We start from the raw sequence: 23017 nt of genomic DNA on the forward strand, positions 1-23017 counted from the left end.
TCACAGGCCGTGGTTGGGCTCCAGCCGTGCCTGTGACTAGCTGGATGGCCCTGGGCAAGTTATTTATCCTCTCTGCACTCCAATCTCCTTCTCTGAAAAGTGGGAATAACATCACCTGCCTTGTCACTTAAATAAGGCACGCAGAGTCCCTAGCAAGGGGTCGAGTGAGAAGCATCTAGTGAGTGTGCATGCAGTGTCCACTGCTTTCCCTCTTTGAGGTCCAGGTAACATGTTACTGTATTCAAAGAAGCCTTCGCCAACTTTAATTCTCCTCCCTGCCCAGGACTCCTGAAATACCTGAACAGATTAGAGACAGAAAAGGAAAGGGAGAGAGAGAAGGAATTTGAAATAGAGGAATGTGACGTGGGCTAAGATGGTAAAAGAAGTAGGACATTTAGAAGAGTAAGTAGTCCCGAATATTTGTAGCCTAAAGTAGATAGGTTGGGGGGCGCCTGGGCAGCTCAGTCGGTTGAGCGACCGACTTCAGCTCAGGTCATGATCTCACGGTTTGTGAGCTCGAGCCCCAAGTCGGGCTCTGTGCTGACAGCTGGGAGCCTGGAGCCTGCTTCGGAGTCTGTGTCTCCCTCGCTCTCTGCCCCTCCCCCACTCATGCTCTGTCTCGCTCTGTCTCTCTCTGTCTCAGAAATAAACATAAAAAAAATTTTTTTTTAAGTTGATAGGTTGAAACAATAGGTTCTAGAATGTCATGTTACCATTTTCAGAGTATCCTGTACAAACTAAGCATTTGATAAATGAGACTGGTTTATCCAACAAATTAGTGTCACACGCACTGCACAGTCACAGCCCTGTCCTCGGTAGGAGGCGTTGCAGAGGGAAGAGCCTGGAGGCAGGGAGAAGCTTTAGGACCACTCTGGGTTGGAGTCACCACGCACTGGGCCCAGGGTGGGAGGGATGGGAATGAAATCCCAAACTCGGTCTTCCTTTCTCGAGACGCAATCTACAGGACTTGATAGCTGATTACAAGTTGGGAGTATAAAAGGGAAGAAAAACTAAATGCATCCAATTTTAAGCCTGATGGTCTAGGACAGTGGTTCCCAATCGGGGCGAGTGTGTCCCTCAGGGACATTTGGCAATGTCTGCAGATGGTTTGGGGTGTTGCAACTTTCGGAGGTGAGGATGATGCTACTGGCATCCAGTGGGTAGAGGCCAGGGATGCTGCCACATGTCATAGAGTGCACAGGATGGCCCCCACCACAAAGAATGATCCCACTCCCAATGTCAATGGTGGCAAGGGAGAGAAACACTGGACAAGGAGATTGATGATAACAGAAATAGTCAGGAGGAAGAACTAGTTTGGAAGCATGTAAAGTTAATTTTAAATAAGTTGAATTAGAAGTCCTAGGAGAATATCCAGATAGATAAACAGGTCAAGCAGGCAACTGAACATGTTAGGTTCAAGTTAGTTAAATGAAGTATATACGTGTGAGTCCCGAACAGGGGTTGGCAAACATTTCTGTAAAGGGCCAGGTAGTAAGTAACCTTAGAGAAAGAGTAGGGATCAGCTGTAAGCATGAGCTTACCATATCTTTGCAGCTCTTAATGAGAACACTGTCCTCTGTCTCATCATTAATGGTGTATGGTTTGTGCCTATGCTCTCGAGGGTGTCCCAGGCCACACACAAACAACTTCTTCAGTGATCTCCCTCAACGAAAGTCTAATCCCTCTGTGCTGTTTGGTCTTACTAAGAACTTCCGTGGATACAGTGACTAGTGTGCAAAAGTCAAATGACTGGCCCACACTTGACCACAGACAGCAATACAGAAAGGCAGCTATAGAGGAATATAGAAAGGAGGGTACAACGAGGAGCCCACGTCCCAAACACAACAGACGTCAACACCAGTCACCAGTAGTGAGGAGGGCGCTGGGTCATTCTTCCTCAAAGGAGGAAGAAAGCAAAGTGTTACTCAATAACAAGCTGCCTGCCTTTCCCAGAGCAACTAACCTAGAGGCTAGCAACGGGAGAAGGCCCAGAAAGGGGGCAGGGATGGTAAGGAAGCATACTGCTAGTGGAACTGGTAGACTCAGAGCAATGTATCATTTTAGGGTAGATTCAGACTACTGGGCCCCAAAATGATTAGGACTACATATGGTCTGTTTTCTCCTGTAATTTATATTTAGTCATATTATTTATGCTTAGTTGTGTATTTATTTCCAAGGAGAGGGGAAAAGAAGGACAGCAAAAAAAATAAATCTCAACTTATATCTTCACATACAACATCAAATTGTATCTTCCTATATAACAACAAATAGACATTAGTTTACCATGAGAATTTTTAAAAACAAAAAGCCCACTTACTTGCCAGTTCAATGATTTCCATCCTCTCCCCATCGACATCCTGACCTACAAAACTTAAGTCCTTCTGCTCAAACTGACTGATCAGGCTTGGGTTCACCTGGAAAAACAAGAAATTAAGTGTCTTTGGGCAGAAGTATCAGCTTATGAAAATGTCCATCCATTTCAGTGATGCTCTTAACTAGTAGCTCATTTCTATACCCAGCTCCCAAAGCCTATTTTTAAACTCATGATGAACCTGAGAAACAGGCTAATCACAGCCCCTAAATCTGAGAAGCCCACCTTCTGTCGCTCAAAGACGAGATTCAAAAAGGACTGTGATGCAGATTTCTGACTTGGAGCCTTGAGATTAGCTATTTATAGCTGTCACCATATTTGCTTCTTCGAGTTATGTGTAATTAAGTATCTCTCCTCAAATCACAAATCTGCTTGAGGATTAAAACTATCTTATTTCCCTTGAGACTCACCCCAATGCTTTCTCTACGTATAGTTACATAAAAACTCTAAGGAGAAGCTTAGAGCAATTTTTCTGCTAGAATATTGGTTACAGATGACAGGTTGATGACCTGGTGCACACAGCCCCTTTCCTCGTTCATCTCATCCCTAGTCCTTCCCGAAACTTTTCAGCCTCTCCACAGAAAGCACTTGCTCACCTAAAATCAAAGTGGGGTCCCACCTATCGTCCTCAATCTTAACCCCATAGGCTTTTATGTTATTTTTCTAACATTAGGTTAGTTTTCATAATTTGTAATTATTTTTCCTTTTTCTAACAGCTTTATTGACATATAATTCACATACCATACAATTCACCCACTATAAGTGTACAATTCAATGATTTTTAACATATTCACAGAGGATTTCAGCTATGACCACAATTGATTCAAGAATATACCTTATCCCCTCTAACCATCATCCCCTAATACCCTCATCACCTCCCCACCAGCCCTAGGCAACCACTGATCCATATTGTCTCTTTAGATTTGTCATGTTAATGGAACCATACAGTATGTAGTCTTTTGTGACTGGCTTCTTGGCTTCTTTCCCTAGCATAACATTTTTAGATTCATCTAGGTAGTAGCATGCATCAATATTTCATTTCTTTTCATTGTCAAATAATTCCATTGTATGGATATACCACATCTTATTTATCCATTCATCAGTTGGTGGATATTGGTTGTTCCTTTTTTTTTTTTTTTTTTTTTAGCTCTTATGGATAATGCTGCTTTGAGCATTTGTATATGAGTTGTGTGCATGTATATTTTCATTTCTCTTGGGTTATATATCTAAGGATGGAATTACCGGGTCATATGGTAACTCTGCATTTAACTTTTTGAGGAACTGCCTGATGATTTTCCAAAGTGGCTGCACCATTTTACATTCCTACCAACAGTGTATCCTCACCACCACTTGTTATTATCCATCTTTTTTGACTATAGCCATACCTAGTGGTATTTCTTTGTGGTTTTGATTTGCACTTCCCTGATGATTAATGATGTTGAACATCTTTTCATTTGCTTATTGGCCATTTATATATCTGTTTTGGAGAAATATCTAATCAGAATCCTTGCCATTATTTATTATCCAGTTCTAAGAATCCTTTATATATTCTAGATATAAGGACCTTGTCTGATATATATTTTCTGTTATCTTTTTTTAATCCTGTCCATTGGAATGTAAGCTCCCTATCAGGAGAGAGACCGTGTGTGTGTGTGTGTGTGTGTGTGTGTGTGTGTGTGTGTGTGCTTCCCCCTCCCATCTCCAGTGCATATCAGAGGCACAAGAAGAATGGAGGAATGGATGGCCACAGTATTGTGTGCACAGTAATTCTCACACCTTCTAGCTACCACTTAGGCAAAGCAGCTCAATAGTTTTTGTCCCACCAGTTAGGCCAGTTCCCAATGGAAATAAGACCAAAAATGGCGTATACTCAGCAAAGTGTTCCCTAATTGTAGTGACACTGTTGATAGCCTACCCGGCATCGACTCCCAGCGGTCTTCCCTCAAAACAGAACCGTGGACTTGTCCTGGCATCTACTCTACCCCCACATGACCCATGGGATTCCATCTCCCCCATTCTAAAAGTTGGTCCTGACTGGTCTAAGCCAACATGATAAGCCTATCCCTCTTGGCTAATGAATGATCCAAGAACTCAGGTTTAAACCTGGTTTAGCTTTGCCTTTGGAATGGTTACTAGTTCAGAGGTGGGCAAGTGATCTGTATTGATCCAATCAGACTGAAGAAAAACTTCCATGTCTAGGAGAGATGCGTGTTGCCTCAGCTGCAGCTGGTAGCCATCTTGCATCTATGAGGGAAACCAGCCTAGGACAAGGTAAACACCCAGAAAAGGGTAAGGCCAAGAGAATCCCAAGGATAGTAGAAGCCCTGATTATACCATGCCTGGAGCCTGCCCAGCCTCTGAACTACCTATTATCTGATATAACTAGTTTCTTTACTGTTGAGGTTGGTTTGAGTAAATAACAAGCAGGGATTTTGATTCTTCCCAGCCAAAAGCATCACAATTGATACACCAATTAATTCTGGTATAGATAGTCTGCATCTTGGGGAACCTATGCTTCTCATGTGACAATCTCAACAGTCACTCTTAGTAATCATGTGACACTAAGGCTCTTGCTCAATGTAGATTTCCAAAGAGGTTCCCAAACCAAAAACTCATTATGTGATACCCAGAGATGCATCCCTAACCTGAGAGACATACGGTTCAGAAGATGTAAGTTCCCTTTACCCAAACCTTCCAAAATAAAGGGCAGGGGGTTAAGGATAAAGATGATGACCTTACCTTGGTCTAGGAGACAACAGTTAGGGTAACATAGAACCCTGATAATGTCCCTTGTGCAGATACTTAAAGATTTTGCCTTTGAAAAGCCAAGAAGGGCTGAGCCCAATGGATACCACAGAGCTGGACACCTTTTCCAGAGGTCCGCTTGTAATCACCGGAGTTCCTTTAACTAAGCATCTACATTCCATAGTAATTTAGTGTGTGGGCCATACCTCATACCGATGTCTGTGCCTTTCTTCTATAAAAGGAACATCACCATAAAGTTTCCCTATAAAGATACAAGAATGGAATTAAAATCAAAGTAATCAGTTTTGGAATCACATCGATAGCATATGTATGGGGGACATCTCTTTGATCTCTATCCATATGTTAGAGGCCCAAGAATTAACTGGACTCCAGATACTAATCTAGATTTTCTTCTCTTACAGTACAGAATAGGAATAGCTTCAAAACCCTAAAACAATTCTCAAGTACGCCATCACCATCGCATAAAGGGAAGCTCTCTGTTAGACAAGTTCACCGTGGAGTCCAAGAGATGCGCCCTCCTTTTATACACCTACCTGCAGTATTGAGAGGGGGAGTAACGTCTGCACCATCCCTCCTGTGCAGATTCATAACAGGGCTCATTTTATAAAAGAACAAAACAAAACCAAAGGAACGGAAACGAAACTGAAGGACTTGCCCAAGGCCCCACCCCGCTGGCAGCACAGTTCTGTCTTGAGCCCAGGCCCCCCCGCACCTGGTCCATGCTTTCTCCACCACACCAGCCACCTCAGTGTAGTGGCCAAATTGGTTTGCACTCTGCCTTAAAAATAAGCCTGTCCTTCGACTCTAACATTTGACCTGTAAGAATTTACCCCGGAAAATAGAAACAAAGAGAGTTCACCGTGAAGATGTGCACTGCTTCATTATTTACCAGAGGACAATTGGAAACAAGCCCAGAGTCAGGAATAGAGGACTGATGGATTAAATGAGAGCACATCTATACCAACAATTCTGGGTTTTTTTTAAGTTTTTTAAAAAATTTATTTATTTATTATTTTGAGAGAGAGAGAGAGCCCAAGCAGGTGAGGGGCAGAGAGACAGGGAGAGGGAGAGAGAATCACAAACAGGCTCCTCACTGTCAGCGTGGAGCCCATCACGGGGCTGGAACTCATGAACGGAGAGATCATGACGTGAGCTGAAACCAAGAGTCAACAATTCTTAACCAGGAGTGCACGGCTCACGATCACGTGCGGGGCTGCTAAAACATGTCCATGTCACTGCAGGTGCTGCAGCCCAGGGCAGCATGTGGGGCATGACCAATCTGGCAATGGTCACAGTGACTGGGGGGATGCCCAGTGACGGCAGTGTCAGGCAGATAGCAGTGGCATCCGTCACCAGACCCCTCTCAAGAGCGGGCCCCCCTGGATCATGTGCAGAAGCAGGACGGCACTGGTACCAAGCGGGTTTTAACACTGGAGCAGCGGGAGAGGCCAAGAGCCACCCCCTCAGCGCCAGCCATCATGACGCAGACCCCCGGCACACAGAGAAAACCTGCCAATGGTGCTGGAGCGCATCGTCCAACTACAACAGAATGGCCGGCAGTGCTCAGTTCAACAGGCAGGGGGTCACCAGACTCTCCAAGATGTCACGAGGCTGCGGGCAGGGTGTTTCCCACCAAGACAGACCAAATTCCTCGTGCCTCCTTTGAGATTTTTGACTCGGATAAAGCTCACATCAGTTGTATTCTCGCATGACTGATATGATCGTTTATCACAACTGAACTTCTATTTGCGATTTTGTCCCTATAGATGCAGCTCCCTGGTGATGATGTTAATGATAGTGAATATTTACCACATGCGTTTTAGAAAAATCAGAAATAGGTGCGCACAGGGAGCTACTTTGAGAGAGCTCCAACATGCCACCGAGAGGGGGCTCGTTCACGACAGAGCCTTTGTACTCAAACTATCGATTCATAAAAATGAAAGGAAAAATGGAAACTAATAGCACAATAATGCCCAGTTGGGGGGAAAAAAAGAAGAAGAAGCGTATGTATCATTGTGAAGTTACAAGAGAAACCATTTGAATGCTCTGGACCTAACTTTGAAAGGATCCTGATTCCCTTATGACCTCTGACTTTGTGATCGATCTTTTCCTCCTGTGGGCCAAAATTTCCTCTCTGCTTTCTCCATTACAACAGATGACCTAGAAATCCAATAACAGAGCCTGCCAATACTGACAGATGGTGAGGAAAATGGCAAAAATCTCCACATTACGATATAAGGAATTATATATATTTATACATATGCTTTTATAAATAAAGTTTTATTGGGAAAGCCACGCCCCTTCATTTATGTATTGTCTAGGCTTGCTCTCCCTCTGGAATGGCAGTGTGGAATAGTTGCAACAGAGACTGCACCAGTCCCCTACGCCATTTAATGCATATGTGGCTTGGGTAAATTATTTCACCTCTCTGCCCCAGCTTCCTCATCTGTAAAATGGGAATTACAATAGTCCTATTTCATAGGGCTGTTGTAAACAAATCATGTGGTTGCTATTGTTATCTCTAGACTAGGAAATCCAAGCAGGAAGATGATGGACATGATGGGGACTTGTCCCTTCAATTCTTATAACCAGTGTCTAGCACATAAGCAGGTAATCAATAAATATTTGTTTAATGAATGAGAAATATATATACAGGGGATATGATGAAATATGGTTTCAGAACTTTGGAAATACTGGTTTTTGCATTCAAATCCTTTCCCAATGGCTTACAAATCTGTCAAGAACGAATTAACAAAACTAATCCTTTGCCATATCCATGAAAAAAAATTAAAATTTCCTTTAAAACTATATGTTGAGAATCAGCTCAGAATCTTAGCAGTCCAATTCTATTTGAAACCTTACAGGGCACAGGCTGACTCAGTCAGTGGAGCATAGAACTCTTGATCTCTGGGTTGTGAGTTCCAGCCCCACATTGGGTGTAGAGATTACTTAACATAAAATCTTGAAAGAAAGAAAGAAAGAAAGAAAGAAAGAAAGAAAGAAAGAAAACACCTTAAAAACAAAATCAAACCAAGAATGCTCATTCTGGGGCCCCGCCCCAGGGATTCTGATTTGGTTACTCTCAGGAGAGTGCCTGGGCATATGGGTTTTTACAAAGTGCCTCCTCCCTGTGCGTTCCGGGCTAGGAACCACTGATCCACACTGTCACTGAAAGTGCTGTAGGAGGACAGTCAATGACAAGGCAAGATGCTAGCTGCTGCTGAATGTGGAGGGTATCTAGGTGTGGAGTGAAAAGACTGAGGGGTAGAGACACCATGTTCTGAAGAGCGATTCTCCAGATGGATTTATCAAGCGCACATACACCATGGCATGATCTTGGCCACAGGGGAAATCCTCCACAAAACAACAGTCTTCCTTTCAATCCTAGTCTTTCTGGAGACAAAATCAAATGCAACACAGGAGCACCTGGGTGGCTCAGTCGGTTAAGCATCTGACTTGACCTGAGGTCATGGTCTTGTGGTTCATGTGTTCGGGCCCCACATTGGGCTCTGTGCTGTCAGTGCAGAGCCTGCTTTGGATCCTCTGTCTCCTGTCTCTCTGCCCCTCCCCAGCTCATGGTCGCTCTCGCTCTCTCAAAAATAACATAAACATTAAAAAAATCAAATGCAACAGAGATTAAGTGCACGTAAGGTTAAGGTTCACTTAAGAAGTTAGGCGCCTGGGTGGCTCAGTCTGTTGAGCATCCAACTTCGGCTCAGGCCATGATCTTGTGGCTCTTGGGTCCGAGCCCCATGTCGGGCTCTGTGCTGACAGTTCAGAGCCTGGAGCCTGATTCTGGGTACCCCCTCTCACTCTGCCCATCCCCCACTCATGCTCTGTCTGTCTCTCTCTCAAAAATAAACATTAAAAAAAAATTTTTTTAAGAACCAAGTGCCAGCAAAGCTTTAGAGAAAAGCAACTGATAAAAGTCTTAAAACCCATAAAATGCTCCCAACATAGGCAGCAAGACACCAATAATAAGTACAATAGGTTTCTCAGAAACAAAAACACTTTGCCAATTTACATCATCTCCTTCTCTAATTTGCTACTGGGTAAATTCTGTCTCATACATATTATTTTTTCTCTCTTTCTTTCCTTCTTTCTTGAGAGAGAGAGGGTGCACGAGCAGGGGAGAGACAGTGAGACAGGGAGAGGGAAAATCCCAAGCAGTCTCTGCCCTCAAACTCACAAACATTGAGATCATGATCTGAGCCAAAACCAAGAGTCCGACGCTTAAGTGACTGAGCCACCCAGGCGCCCCGATACATAATATATTCTTTTTTTTTTAATTTTTTAAAATGTTTATTTATTTTTGAGACAGAGACAGAGACAGAGACAGAGACAGAGACAGAGACAGGACAGAGTGTGAGTAGGGGAGGGGCAGAGAGAGAGGGAGACACAGAATCCGAAGCAGGCTCCAGGCTCCAATCTGTCAGCACAGAGCCCAACGTGGGGCTCAAACTCACAAACCGCGAGATCATGACCTGAGCTAAAGTCAGTGGCTTAACCAACTGAGCCATCCAGGTGCCCCCAAAATATATTCTTAATCTATGCATGATCCTGCCCACTCCCACTCTCGTGTTAGTAATCCTAGCAACTGAACCTGAGTTATTTTTCGCTCCTTTCCAGAGCCAAAATTTTCCCCTTCCAAAAAGCTATATAAAGCCAAAAGGTGAAGGAAACCAAATGTCTATGGCCAGAAAAATGGATACACAAAAATGGTCCATACATACAATGCAATATCATTCAGCCTTAAACAGGAAGGAATTTCTGACCATGCTACAACATGGATAAACCTTGAGGCTATTACACCAAGTGAAATAAGCCAGCCACAGAAAGACAAATTCTGGATGATTCCACTTATACGAGGTCCCTAGAGTTGTCAAATTCATGGAGACAGAAAGTAGAACCGTGGTTGCTAAGGGCTGCAGGCAGGGGGAATAGGAATTTGTTAAACGGGTACAGAGTTTCAGTTTTGCAAGATAAAAAAGTTCTGGAGATTGGTTGCACAGTAATGTAAATATCCTTAATACTATTGAACTGCACATGTAAAAACATTAAGATGGTAAATTTTATGTTACACGCATTTTACCACAATTAAAGTATTTTTTAAGTTTATTTATTTATTTTGAGACAGAGCAAGAGGGACAGAGGGAGCACAAGCAGGGGAAGGAGACAGAGGGAGAGAATCCCAAGCAGGTTCCACATTGTCAGAGCAGAGCCCAACTTGGGGCTCGATCCCAGGAACCTGGAGACTGTGACCTGAGCCAAAATCAAGACTCGGACGCTTAACTGACTGAGCCACCCAGGTACCCCCACAATTAAAATTTTTAAAACTGAAATTTATACAGCTCCATTCTTGCCCCCACCATTCCCTCTTCCCCTAACTTCCCCTTTATCCAAACCTCCCATCCGCATTGTTTGCAACCTATCTTACTGAACTGCTCTCAAAAACCCAGCAGATCTGTCTTCAGTTGGGACCACAGTAACTCCCCCTTTCCCCATCTGTGACCTCTGTTCCTCTGTGCCTTCTGCTGGCCCCGTTTACTAGCTGTTTATCCTCAACTGGAGACACCTGCCCAGAGCTGTACCCTCCCTTCTTCCCCCACTTTCACTCCTAAAAGCCATCACCCATATGCTGTCGACCCACATTCTGTACCTTCTGATCCTTCCCTTTCACCTGGACTCCACAGCTCCTATTTCCAGGGGGCTAGAGGAAATCACCCACGGCATGGACAAAAGGTAAAATCGCTACCTGATGGGTTTTGTTACCTCTTTCCTCTTGACAGCACTGCCTTGCCTTTGCACAAATAGCTTTTAACTGCTGCACGAGTGTCTTAATTCGAGTCACTTCGAAGACTGTCCAGAACCATGCCCTGTGCTAATTAGGCACTACCAGGAGCTAGAACTCTCTGTGTACGTGCAAGTGTTTGCCGGTATTTGTCCAATGAAGAGGTTGTTCAGGGTGTGGATATGTGGTGTGTTTGGCTTGCATAGTGTTGGCAGACACACGGTGTTTTAAAACTTTAAATACGTTGCCAACATTTAGAAACCATGAGATTTCTCATGAAACTCCAGATTTCCAGATTCTGTTGAAAATTTAGACGACTGGCAACAGTGAATGCACAGTCCTTCATATGACTATCAGTTTTAGCAGTTACTCCTTTGATGGATCAAGTCCTTGTCAATTTGCCCCAGTCCCCACCACTCCCTACTGCCTCTCTGACTCTAAGGCCTGATTTAGCTGCCACTGATTGTTGAGCTTAAGCTGTGGCATCTCTTATACCTGGCTGTTTGACTCATTTACATTCCCAGCCCAGTCCTACCGGCCCAGCTGCTCAGCCCTATGTTGATTCAGTGTGTGTGTCCCTCCTCAAGCCAAGCGTGTGGTTTCAGACTGGCTTTCAGAAGCCAGAGTGGGGTCTACATTTCCTGCTCTCCCTGCTCTCCTTTCACAAGACACTCCGGAAAGCTGTGGAATCCTGTCCTGGGTCTCTCAGCACAAGGCAGCTTTCAGCTCCGCAAGCTGTTTGGGTGTTTCTATTCCCCCTTTAATTAAGGTCCAGCCATTTGGTATAGTGAGGTGGTCAAGAGCTCAGGCTCAGAAATCAGCTGAGTGACTTTCTAACAAATAACCTGGCTAAGATGCCTTTCTCTCTCGTGCAAAATTCGCCTGGGTCCTAGGGGTGTTGAAACAAATAACTGAAATCATGCACATGACGTCCTAATTACTGACGCTTAGAAAGTGTGCAGTCAGGGCCAGCCACTATCTTTGTCCTTCTTTACTTATTACTTTTAGATTTTACTACACCGCTTCCTTAGTTTTTATAAAACATCTCATTTCTTTTAAGTATCTAAACTCCTCCTCTTTCCCTAGTTTTGTTTTTCATGATCTTTTACCTCAATTTGCTAGTATAAAAATGCTAATTTTCTATTTTTGAAATGCGATTCCTTGCCTTTAACTCTACAGTTTTTTCCTTGCTCGAATCTCTTCCCCTCCACCCGGCTTAGTATTCTTATCCTATTTTTAACATCTCTTTTCTTAGATTTTTCTTTATGCTTCTGCCAGTCCCTATTAGCAGGTGGGAAGCAGAGAGACTAGAACGACGGGGAGGTCTGCTCGTCCTCACCCTAGGCTCACTGCTTCTCCCCTCCCACTGCCATCGCAGGACCCCATTCTTTTTTTTTTTTGTATATTCATTAAAATTTTTTTTAATTGGGGTATAGTTGAAATACGATGTTGTATTCGTTTCAGGTGTATAACATAATGATTCAGTATCTCTATGTTATGCTGTGCTCACCACATTGACTCACTCACTATTGACTATATATATGCCCTATACTTTTTATTCCCATAACTTACTTACTCCATAACTGGAAGCCAGTATCTCCCACTCCCCTTCACCCATTTTGCCCAACCCCTCACCCCATCCCCTCTGGCAACCACCAGTTTGTTCTCTATTTATAGGTCTGGATTCCGCTTTTCATTTGTTTATTCATTTGTTTTGTTTTTTTTCAGATTCCACATTACGAGTTGAAATCATATGGTATTTGTCTTTTTCAGTCTGACTTATCTCACTTAGCATAATGCCCTCTAGTTCCATCCATATTGCTGCAAATGACAAGATCTCATCCTTTTTACGGCTGAGTAATATTCCGCTGTGTAAATGTACCACAGCTTCTTTCGGCATTCATCCGTTGATGGACACTTAGGTTGCTTCCATATCTTGGCTATTGTAAATAATGCTGCAAGAAACATAGGGGTGTATATATATTTTTTTGAATTAGTGTTTTCGTTTTCCTTGGGTAAACTCCCAGTAGTGGAATTACTAGATCATATAGTATTTCTAATTTTTTTTGAGGAACGTCCATACTGTTTCCCACAGTGGCTATACCAGTAGTGGGGCCCCCCATTCTTAATACTGGGTCATACCCAGGGGTGCCTGGGTGGCTCAGTCGGTTAAGCATCTGACTCTCAGCTGACAGCTCAGAGCCCGCAGCCTGCTTCGGATTCTGTGTGTGTGTCTCTCTCTGCCCTTCCTCCAATCACACTGTCTCTCTGTCTCTCTCTCTCTTTCTGTCCCTTCCTCTCAAAATAAATAAACATTAAAAATATATATATTAGGTCATATCCAGAACTTTGAGAGACATGCAAGTCTTATCGTATTGACAATATCCCCTTCACGTTAACGATCCTAACAGCCACACTGAAATAGTGCCTTTTCTGTGCCGGGCACTGAAGGACCCACATGCATAACTGATTTAACCCTCAGAAGAACCCCCTGAGGCAGGAGGCATTCTGGTGTCCGTTTTGCAGATGCAGAAACTGTAGTGTAAGCACCTACACGGCCAGGTACTGAGAGCTGGGGCTGGGGGGGGCCTCCGATGGGGCAGTGTGGCTCCTGCAGCGGGGCCGTTGGCCTCTCCACTGGTTCCCATGGGTGAAGTGCTGGGCACAGAGCCAGTCCAGTAAGGGTCACATAAATGCCTTCTGTTGTTGTGTCCCAGACCTGTGAGTCCCCATATCCACAAACACGTTAGCGAATGGTTTCCCCAGCAAAAGGTAGGAAGGAGCAGGGGAGAGAGCTACCCCGCACAGTGGACCACCGGCAGGGAGGCGGCGAGGCTCGCCAGCTGGCATGCTCCCATTGGTCTCAGCACGACAAATTACCGTGCCATGGACTTGCAACGTCCCTAAATCCCCGGTGACTTCTTTTAGATTGTTTTGTAAATCACCTCATTAACCGAGCCAAAGCTTTTTGTATGGTGTGATTATTTTCCTAAACCTCCTAACAATCTAACCACACCAGGAACTAGAAGCTGTTTTTCTCTATCAATGCCTTGATAAGAGATAAGAAAGCAAAAGCAATTTGTCTAGCCGGTGAAAATTTGTTCCACCTTATCCCCTTGCCTTTCAGTGCTTTCAAATTGGAGATTGACCACTCTGTATCTCCAAGGCCACGTATTTAGCCCAGATCCTTAATGCGGGCACTCACTCAACACTTCCTGGTTGGCCTGTTGCCTGTTCTCTCCGAACAAAACCTTTTTTTCCCTAGAGTGAAGCAGGGCCAAGCATTTTAGTCAAGTCCTCCTCCTCATCCTGACGAAATGCAAAGAAGATCCCCAAAAGGAAGTGAGTCTGTTCCTAAAGCACTCAATTTCCACTTGCTGCCAACATCATGCTCAGGAGCTTGACACAGCTGTGTCAAGTCTCACTGTCCCTTGTCATCTGCCCTGACGATGAGGGTCATCTTCTCAGAATTCTGATGGGAAATCACCAGGACCTGGTCTCCAGCTGGATAGACTGCACTGCAGAGGGCTTCTAATTCCTCTCAAAATGTGCCACATTCTCCACTGCACTGGACACCCCTACAGGGCAAAATGGCAGCCACTGGCTTTTTAAAAAAATTTTTTAATGTTTATTTATTTTTGAGACAGAGAGAGAGAGAGACAGAGACAGAGCGTGAGTGGGGGAGGGTCAGAGAGAGGGAGACACAGAATCTGAAGCAGGCTCCAGGCTCTGAGCTGTCAGCACAGAGCCCAACGTGGGGCTCGAACTCACGGACCGTGAGATCGTGACCTGAGCCGAAGTCGGATGCTTAACCGACTGAGCCACCCAGGCACCCCATCATCCACTTGCTTTTAACGACCCCACCGCCCAGCACTGTGCTCATGGGGTGGCCCTTTCCCTCCTCTGCCCGCACCCCCCACCCCACCTCAAGTGCTCAGGTCTGCTCTGCACCCTTCTACCCCTACAGCATTCCTGTTTCTAAAAGCAAGGGCTCCCGACCATTTGGGTGTTGGTTTGGAGAACAGTTTCTCAAATTGCACATCAAATACGGGATTGCTTTAAACTGAGTCTACTCTAGCATCCCTACCAGTGCATACACACACCAGATTGTGCAGTAGTTTTTAAAGTTTATTTATTTATTTTGAGAGAGTGGGGGAGGGGGACAGAGAGTGAGGGGTAGGGTGGGGTGATAGAATCCCAAGCAGGCTCCTTGTCAGCTCGAAGCCCGATGCGGGGCTCCATCCCATGAACTGTGAGATCCTGACCTGAGCTGAAACCAAGAGTTGGATGCTCAACAGATTGAGCCACCCGGGCGCCCCCCAGATTGTGCAGTATTAAAACATGCTACCTGCACGGTCCAAAAAGCACATTCTTTCTGGTAGGTGGCAGTTTGGTTTGAAGAACACACTTAGCACAAAGACATGCTCCCTTTCCTGGATGCCTCGGCAACATATCTGGGACCTGACTAAAAAAATGAAGCCTGGGGACGGTAATATTTTGGAAACTATAACCATCAAACAAGTTGTCAGCCATCCCCTTAATGAGCTCTGAACCTTGTCTGAATTGCTTTGTATTTTACTACGTCCCCATCTCTCACACTCAGTTGAGAGCCACAAGCAAAACGATAAAGTTTATTTTTGGAGTCTTAAAACCCTCTCATAAAAAAGTTCCCTGGTGCTTTCCCTGGTTCCTCTCTCACCTGAGCCTGACCCACTCCATCTCCAGTCATGCCTCATTTTTGATTTCTCACCCTTCAAAGCACTCCACTTAATACTTAACCTGCTCTGCACCATCTCACCCTGCTTTTCAGATGTCATCTAATGAGTTAATCAACCAAGTAAGCATGTCACTGTGAAACAAGTCCTGCCATCTATGTATCCAGATAAAATGTGGTTTTGAAAAATTGAGGGTGTGAGGCGCCTGGGTGGCTCAGTTGGCTAAGCGTCTGACTTCGGCTTGGGTCGTGGTCTTGTGGTTTGTAAGTTCGAGCCCCGCGTCGGGCTCTGTGCTGACAGCTTGGAGCCTGGAGCCCACTTCGGATTCCATGTCTCCCCCTCTCTCTACCCCTCCCCTGCTCACGCTCTGTGTCTCTCTGTCTCTCAATAATAAATAAACGTTAAAAAATTTTTTTAAAAAGAAAAATTGAGGGTATGTAATTTACATGCAATGAAATCTACAGATGTGAAGGGTAGATAGAGCTGTTTAATGAGTTCACCAGTGGTAAGATGCATGTTTTTTTAAACATTTTTTTTAAGTTTACTTATTTATTTTGAGAGAGAGAGAGTGAGTCAGTGAGAGAGGGGCAGAGAAAGAGGGAGAGAGAGAATCCCAAGCAGGCTTCGAGCTGTCAGCGCAGAGCCGGACGCAGGGCTCAATCTCACAAACTGTGAGATCATGATCTGAGCCCAAATCAAGAGTCCAACGCTCAAGTGACTGAGCCACCCGGGCACCCTAAAATGCATGCTTTAGGAGTCGCATTTTGGAGAGTGATTATAGTGGTGGGCTGTGAGGTCAGGGCCACCCATTCCAGTAGAAGACTAGAAACTATGTGAGAAGAGTGGTCCAGGCCTGTTCTGACCACCCACTGACCATGAGCCTTATCCTGTCACTAAGTGGTATATTTAGGCAGGCAAGCAGACAAGTGGGGAGATACCCTGAGTACTTCCCAGGACGGTAACAGCCTTACTGCCTGGGCCTTACACCACGTTTGGCCTGTGCTTCTTGGTATAGACTAGGATTTGGCAAGCCATGGCAACTCCGAGGCAAACCAGGAATCCCTGACTATGTTCAGCCCTCGAATGAAGAATGGTTTTTACATTTTCAAATGCGTGGAAGAAAAAAATTGAAAGAATATTTCATGACACATTAAAATTACATGAAATTCACATTTTGGCCCCCATAAATAAAGGTATACTGGCACACGGCCACACTTGTTCCTTTACATACGTGCCTCTGGCTGCTTTTACACTACAATGGCAGAGTTGAGCAGTTACATCAAAGATCGTGTAACCCCAAAGCTGAAAATATTTACTCTCTGGGCTTTAACAGAAAAAGTTTATTAACCTCTGGTTTAGACCATTTAGGTAATAGACTTTGGGCTGGTAGATCTCTCCCTTCCCATGTTTAAGTGTTGATGGGAACACGGACAGCATATACACAAATAAACCAACATTTTGGGGTGGGGGAACTTTCCACTTTGCAGTGGAAAGAAATGCAGTAATGTAGTAATGGAAAGAAAATGGAAAAGAAATGTAGTAATGAAAAGAAATGCAACATAAAGTACAATAATAAAGGGTACTTTTTGTTCTGCTAATAAAGCAAAAAGACAAATGATAAAAACACTAGCAAAGCCATTAGAGAAAGCAAGAACAGTACAGTGTAGTTCACATCATTATGAACTGGTTCACCTCTTCCATCAAACAATCTGGCAGAATTATCAGTCATAAATGTGTTCACACCCTTTGACCTAATAGTCTGAGTCCTGGAAATCTATTCTAAGGAAACAATCAAAAGAACATAAACACTGTGTCAAGATGTTCACATTACCATTTTTCTAACAAAATGCTGGAAACATCCTGAAGTGTTTAGAAATAAGAAATGAATCAGTAGGGGCACCTGGGTGGCTCAGTCGGTTAAGCATCTGACTCTTGATTTCAGCTCAGATCATCATCTCACGGTTCATGGGTTCGATCTCCACATTGGGCTCAGTGCTGACAGCATAGAGCCTGCTTAGGATTCTCTCTCTCCCTCTCCCTCTGTTCCTCCCCTGCTTGCACGTGCTCTCTCTCTCTCAAGATAAATAAACATTTAAAGAAAAGAAAAGATCATGAATATGCAATTAATACTTAGGTGAAGTGTTAGAGAAATGCAGTCTAGAAAAATATCTTGCTTGTGAAGACCTTTGAACCAGCTTTGATAATTTCCCCCCACACTGTCATTAGTCCTTTAATAAGCAAAAGCCTTTGTAGACAAGGACAACACACACATACAGAACGCAGGACAGAAGTGAGCCTCTGGGAACACAATTCTTACAAATAGAGCAAATGATGATTAGTAGTACTTTGGTCCAAATCAATTTATACCTATAGTCTCCACTTCCAAAAACTCAAATTCAACTCATCTCACTGCATACATGAAATATGTATAGCTGTTTGTATGTCAATCATGCCTCAATGAAGTGGTTAAAAAAAAGAAAAAAGAAAAATCAAATTCCTAGTTTTCATGAACCTTAGGGAACTAAGGACTCTAAGAAAAAAAAGGAATTTGTTCCTGATGAATATAAAAATCAGAATCACTTTAGTAATCCAGCCTTTGTGTCCACCAATATCTTTAGGCTTTGGCCCTATTCCAAAGTATTCTCTTTTACTAAACAAAACAAAACAAAACAAAACAACAAAAATAAACCTTTACTTTTCTGTTTTTCCATTCAACCCAGAGCACTGCAATCACAGGCCCATAAATCAAATTTAAATAATGAATGAATAGCATCAAATGCTTTCCATCAAAACTATAAATTATTTTCAGAAGCAATGTAAGCAAATGTATTTTGTTCCATTTTGCAGAAATATGCTGATGAGGGGGCTGTGGGGGGAGCCTTACAAAAGTAATGGGCTGACTAGAGAAAAAATGCTGCAAAAGAAATAGGCCAACTAGGGGGAAGAAATCCACAAGATACTATGGTGCTATTTGTTTTTATATTTTTATGACACTCAATACAGCCATGGCCAGTGGTCGTATTCGTATCTCTCATCTCCAATACGACACAAGTGCAAGGGCAAAACCTTATGCATCCTGAGGCTCACAGGTTCACACACTCGTATGACATTTGCAAACTATGAAGCACAGTTTAAATTTAAGGGCAGGCCTGGGGCGCCTGGGTGGCTCAGTCAGTTAAGCGTTGGACTCTTGATTTCGGCTCAGGTCATGATCTCATGGTTGATGAGTTTGAGCCCTGCGTCCAGCTCTGCGCTGACAGCGAGAAGCCTCCCTGGGATTCTCTCTCCCTTTCTCTCTGTGCCCCTCCCCTGCTCTTGCGCTCTCTCTCTCCCTCTTCCAAAATAAATAAAATAGACTTTAAAAAAAAAAATTAAGGCAGGCACGGAAACAACCCAAATGTCCATCAACTGATCAACATATCAACAAAATGTAGTCTAACCATACAATGAAATAGTGTTCAGCCCTAAAAAGGAATGAACTGCTGATACGTGCTACAATGTACGTATACCTTAAAACATTATGCTAAATGAAATAAGCCAAACACAAAATATCATATGTCATATGGTTCCACTTATATGAAGTGTTCCTAACAGGCAAATCTGTAGAGACAGTAGATTAATGGTTGCTTAGGACTGAGGGGGGCCGGTCGTAGCTAAAAGGAAACAGCGATTCTTTTTGAAGTGACAAAGATGTTCAGAAATTGACTGTCGTGGTAGTTGTACAACTCTGTGAATATAATAAAAAACAGTGAACTACATACTTTTAGTAGTTGAATTGTATGGTATGTAAATTATATCTCAATAAAGCTATTACAATTTTTTTTCAAAGTAGGCAAAAGATATTAATTAAAAGCAAGGATTTTTGTTCTCTAGTCAGCCCGTTACTTTTGTAAAGCTTTGTTGTATTCAAGATTCATAAAAATCATCGACATTACTTTTATGCCTACTGTAAAGAAAAACAAATGCTAAATCAGTCTTATTTCTATCAAGACAGATCAAAATTTAAAATATTTTGAAGACAATGCTCTTTTTTAGAAGCTTAGTACAATTAGCAGTGAATCTTTTACATAAAACAGATACAATTTTAAAACATTAACTTTCTCACTAACCATTTTTTGTCTCTTAGGCAATTATTTGAACAAAGTTTCAAAGTATTTGAAAACATTTGAAAGCTGAAGAATCACTACTCATATCCACAGAGAGAAAAAATTCTTATATTCTTAAAGAAAAAAGTCACTTAGAGAACAATGGTTTCTTATCCAGAGAGAGGAAAGAAATGTGCCTTGAAACTTTTCTTTTTTAATTTTTTTTTCAACGTTTATTTATTTTTGGGACAGAGAGAGACAGAGCATGAACGGGGGAGGGGCAGAGAGAGAGGGAGACACAGAATCGGAAACAGGCTCCAGGCTCCGAGCCATCAGCCCAGAGCCCGACACGGGGCTGGAACTCACGGACCGCGAGATCGTGACCTGGCTGAAGTCGGACGCTCAACCGACTGTGCCACCCAGGCGCCCCGAAACTTTTCTTTTTTAAATTTCATTCTTACTAGGAAGCTTTATATTCCTTAGAAGCTGTTTATCACTGGGGCACCTGGGTGGCTCAGTCGATTAAGTGTGGGACTCTTAATTTCGGCTCAGATCATGATCTCACGGGTTCATGGGATCAAGTCCTGTGTCAGTGCAGATTAGGAGTCTCTCTCTCCCTCTCTCCGTGCCCCTCCCCCCTCCCCGATAAATAAATAAACTTAAAAAAATTAAAAGAAGCTGTTTATCATCCATAAAGGAGAAACTCATATTTCTGGTCTTATTCTTCGTTAAGAGGTCATTTTTCTAAGATATGCTCATAACTTCATGGGAATGATGCTGGACACCCAAGATACCTGGGTTCCCTTCCCCTGCTTCCGGCCCTTTCAGCACCTTTCATGTTCCCTTTCATGACACTCTTTCCACTTGTTTTGAGGCCCTGGGGGAGGACAGGGCTGATATTTGTCCTGGGCACTACTGTATCTGCAGAATCTAGCACAGTGCATATGGCACAGAGTAGGCACTCAAGATGTCTTTATTAAACTGAATTCAGGGCTCTGGGGTTTTTCTTGCTTTATGTTAGTCTCATATAATGTGTTAATCTATGAAAATAAGTTCCACAGAAATTAAAGTAACCTTATCGGGAGTGAAAGATGAGCAAATATCAGATGGCAAGCCGCATCATATTTTCCTCTCCCCGACCTAAAGCTGCTGGGGGAACAGAGAAATATACTTCTCAGACTTAATTGCCCTACTCCTTAAGAAGTTTGTAAATTAGTGGCTGACTGACACCAGTCAGACATCAAAGAAGTAAACAGGGAGTTGGTTTCATTGTAGTGGAGAAAACCGTGGCTTGGAAAGAAGTGGGTGAATCAGGGCTCTCCCCGTGCAAGGTCATCTCCAGGAGCATCGGTAAATCACAGAGCAGCCTGCTGGTCCCGGTGTCGTGGCGGTCAAATAAGAAGGGGCCTTCACAGGCTTTCTACCAAGCCTTCCGGGGAGACTAGGGGGAAAGCAGGAGGAGCAGCAAAGGCAAATGGGACAGGTGGGATAAAGAGTCACAGCACCTGGAGCTACTGGAAGGGAAGCTGGAGAGGTGGAAGGGGCGGCGTGGGCTCCAGAGGACTCTGACTGCGGCTGTGTCTGCACAGAGCCACGCGAACCACCCGCCCCGACCTCTGAGAGAACAAACGATCGTAGACACTTACTTAATATTGAATTTTCAGTTTTGAAAACAGTTCTTCTGATTCCCAGTCTCATTGTTCCTCCCAAATTGCCAGGGTTGTGTTCGGGCATATCAATCACCTTAGAAAACAAAACAAGTCCGGTTTTGCCATTTATACAAATGTAATTTCCCAAATTCCAAGCTTTACTTTTAAAGTAACGATCGTTGGTTGGGTAAGGATGTTCCCTAGACAATAAAACCTGATCATTCGTTCCAATTTTCTTATTCAAATACAGCCATGCTTTACACACTCCTCACAGTAGGCTTCCTTTTCATCTCTGTTCTAATCTTTCATTCAAATCACTTGTACAAAATGTGTCAGGACCTTCTTTATAACCTTCCATCTGTCATTACTCAAGACGTCAATTCCAAGCAATGTTCACACTTCAAGTTCTGGAGTTCTAGGGCCACTCACTTTGGTATTCGCATCCCTCCCCTACTGCCCATTTCATTCCCTAAAGATTCTCCATAAGCAAATCTGTCCATCCTTATGGAGAAGTACACCAAAAAGACTTTTTTCTAGAAAACCTTAGGATTCCTTTAAAAAAAAAAAAAAAGGTAACGTTATCCATTCTAGCACATTCTCTGTGCCATAAACTTCAGCACCACCCTGGATCTCTCCCTCTTCCTCATGCCTCATCTCTCATTTGTCAAGTCCTATCAATTTAACCCCTTCCAGACTTCCTGCATCCATCCATGGCTCCAAACATCACCCAAACCACAGCCCCTCAACCCAGGCTATAGCCAGAGCCCCACATTCACGTGACCCCAGTCCACCCTGCACACTACAGGCAAAGCAGTTGTGGTATTTCTCCTGCTTGAAATCCTTGACTGCATGATATCAGTGAAGCCTTGCCCTCCAGCCCCATGTCCCATGACCTTCCCCTCACACCCTGAGCTCTGGTCATGGTGGCCTTCCTCCATTTCCCCCAGTGCATCTTCTTCCCTCCTGCCATGAGAACTCTGCACATGCTGTTTCCTCTGCCCAGAACATCTCCCATTCCCCTACCCTCTTGTCCTAAATGAAACCATCCTCAACCTTGAGACCTTAGCTCAACTATCCAACATGAACTCCTACAGGAGTTTATATTCTCAGGCACCATAGCCTAGTGAGGAACCCCATCTCTGCCCTCCCCACCCCTGCACTTCCCTTGTTCATGTCTGTAGAGTGCTTTGCCTGTGAGACTATACAGCCTTGAGGGCTGGGGCAGTGCTACCTCTCCTTACATTGCATTCCCAGCCCCTTGCGTATATGGGACTGGCGCATGGTATATACTGAATGAATGCATGCATGAATGAATAAATGAATGAACTCAGACCAAACAATTTCAGATTTGTCTTTATGATTACTTCATAGAAATTCCAAAACATGAGTTTTACGAAAAGCCTGTTCTTGTTAGTCATTGCTGTTGTTTCCGTTCTGTTCGCTACGATCTCGTGGTTTTGTTTCATCTATTGTTTTGTTAAGCTGTTAGAACAGACTACAGTCGGGCAAGTTAACGTGTTCTGATGAAACTGCTCAGGTTTCCCTCTCATAAAACCTTTCAGTTTCCCCACACACACATTAAATGCCATGTAGTGCTCTGTAGAAAACCTGGACAACTAGAATTTCCTGAGGTAAAAATT

General features: G+C 43.6%; 1 protein-coding gene across 5 annotated transcripts in view; it reads right to left on the reverse strand.

Annotated features, from left to right (window-relative positions):
• Nucleotides 1-23017, reverse strand: part of CTPS2 (CTP synthase 2) — a 105078-nt gene that overhangs the window by 15761 nt on the left and 66300 nt on the right. For all 5 annotated transcript variants that reach the window (XM_047843451.1, XM_047843453.1, XM_047843452.1 and 2 more), the window contains 3 exons: nt 21375-21471; nt 5323-5378; nt 2318-2414 (listed from right to left, as the gene is read on the reverse strand). In XM_047843451.1, coding sequence (XP_047699407.1) covers nt 2318-2414; nt 5323-5378; nt 21375-21471 — 250 coding nt within the window. The remainder of the gene's footprint in view (nt 1-2317; nt 2415-5322; nt 5379-21374; nt 21472-23017) is intronic.

Source organism: Prionailurus viverrinus, chromosome X (assembly GCF_022837055.1).
Source record: "Prionailurus viverrinus isolate Anna chromosome X, UM_Priviv_1.0, whole genome shotgun sequence".
NCBI classification, from domain to species: Eukaryota; Metazoa; Chordata; class Mammalia; order Carnivora; family Felidae; genus Prionailurus; species Prionailurus viverrinus.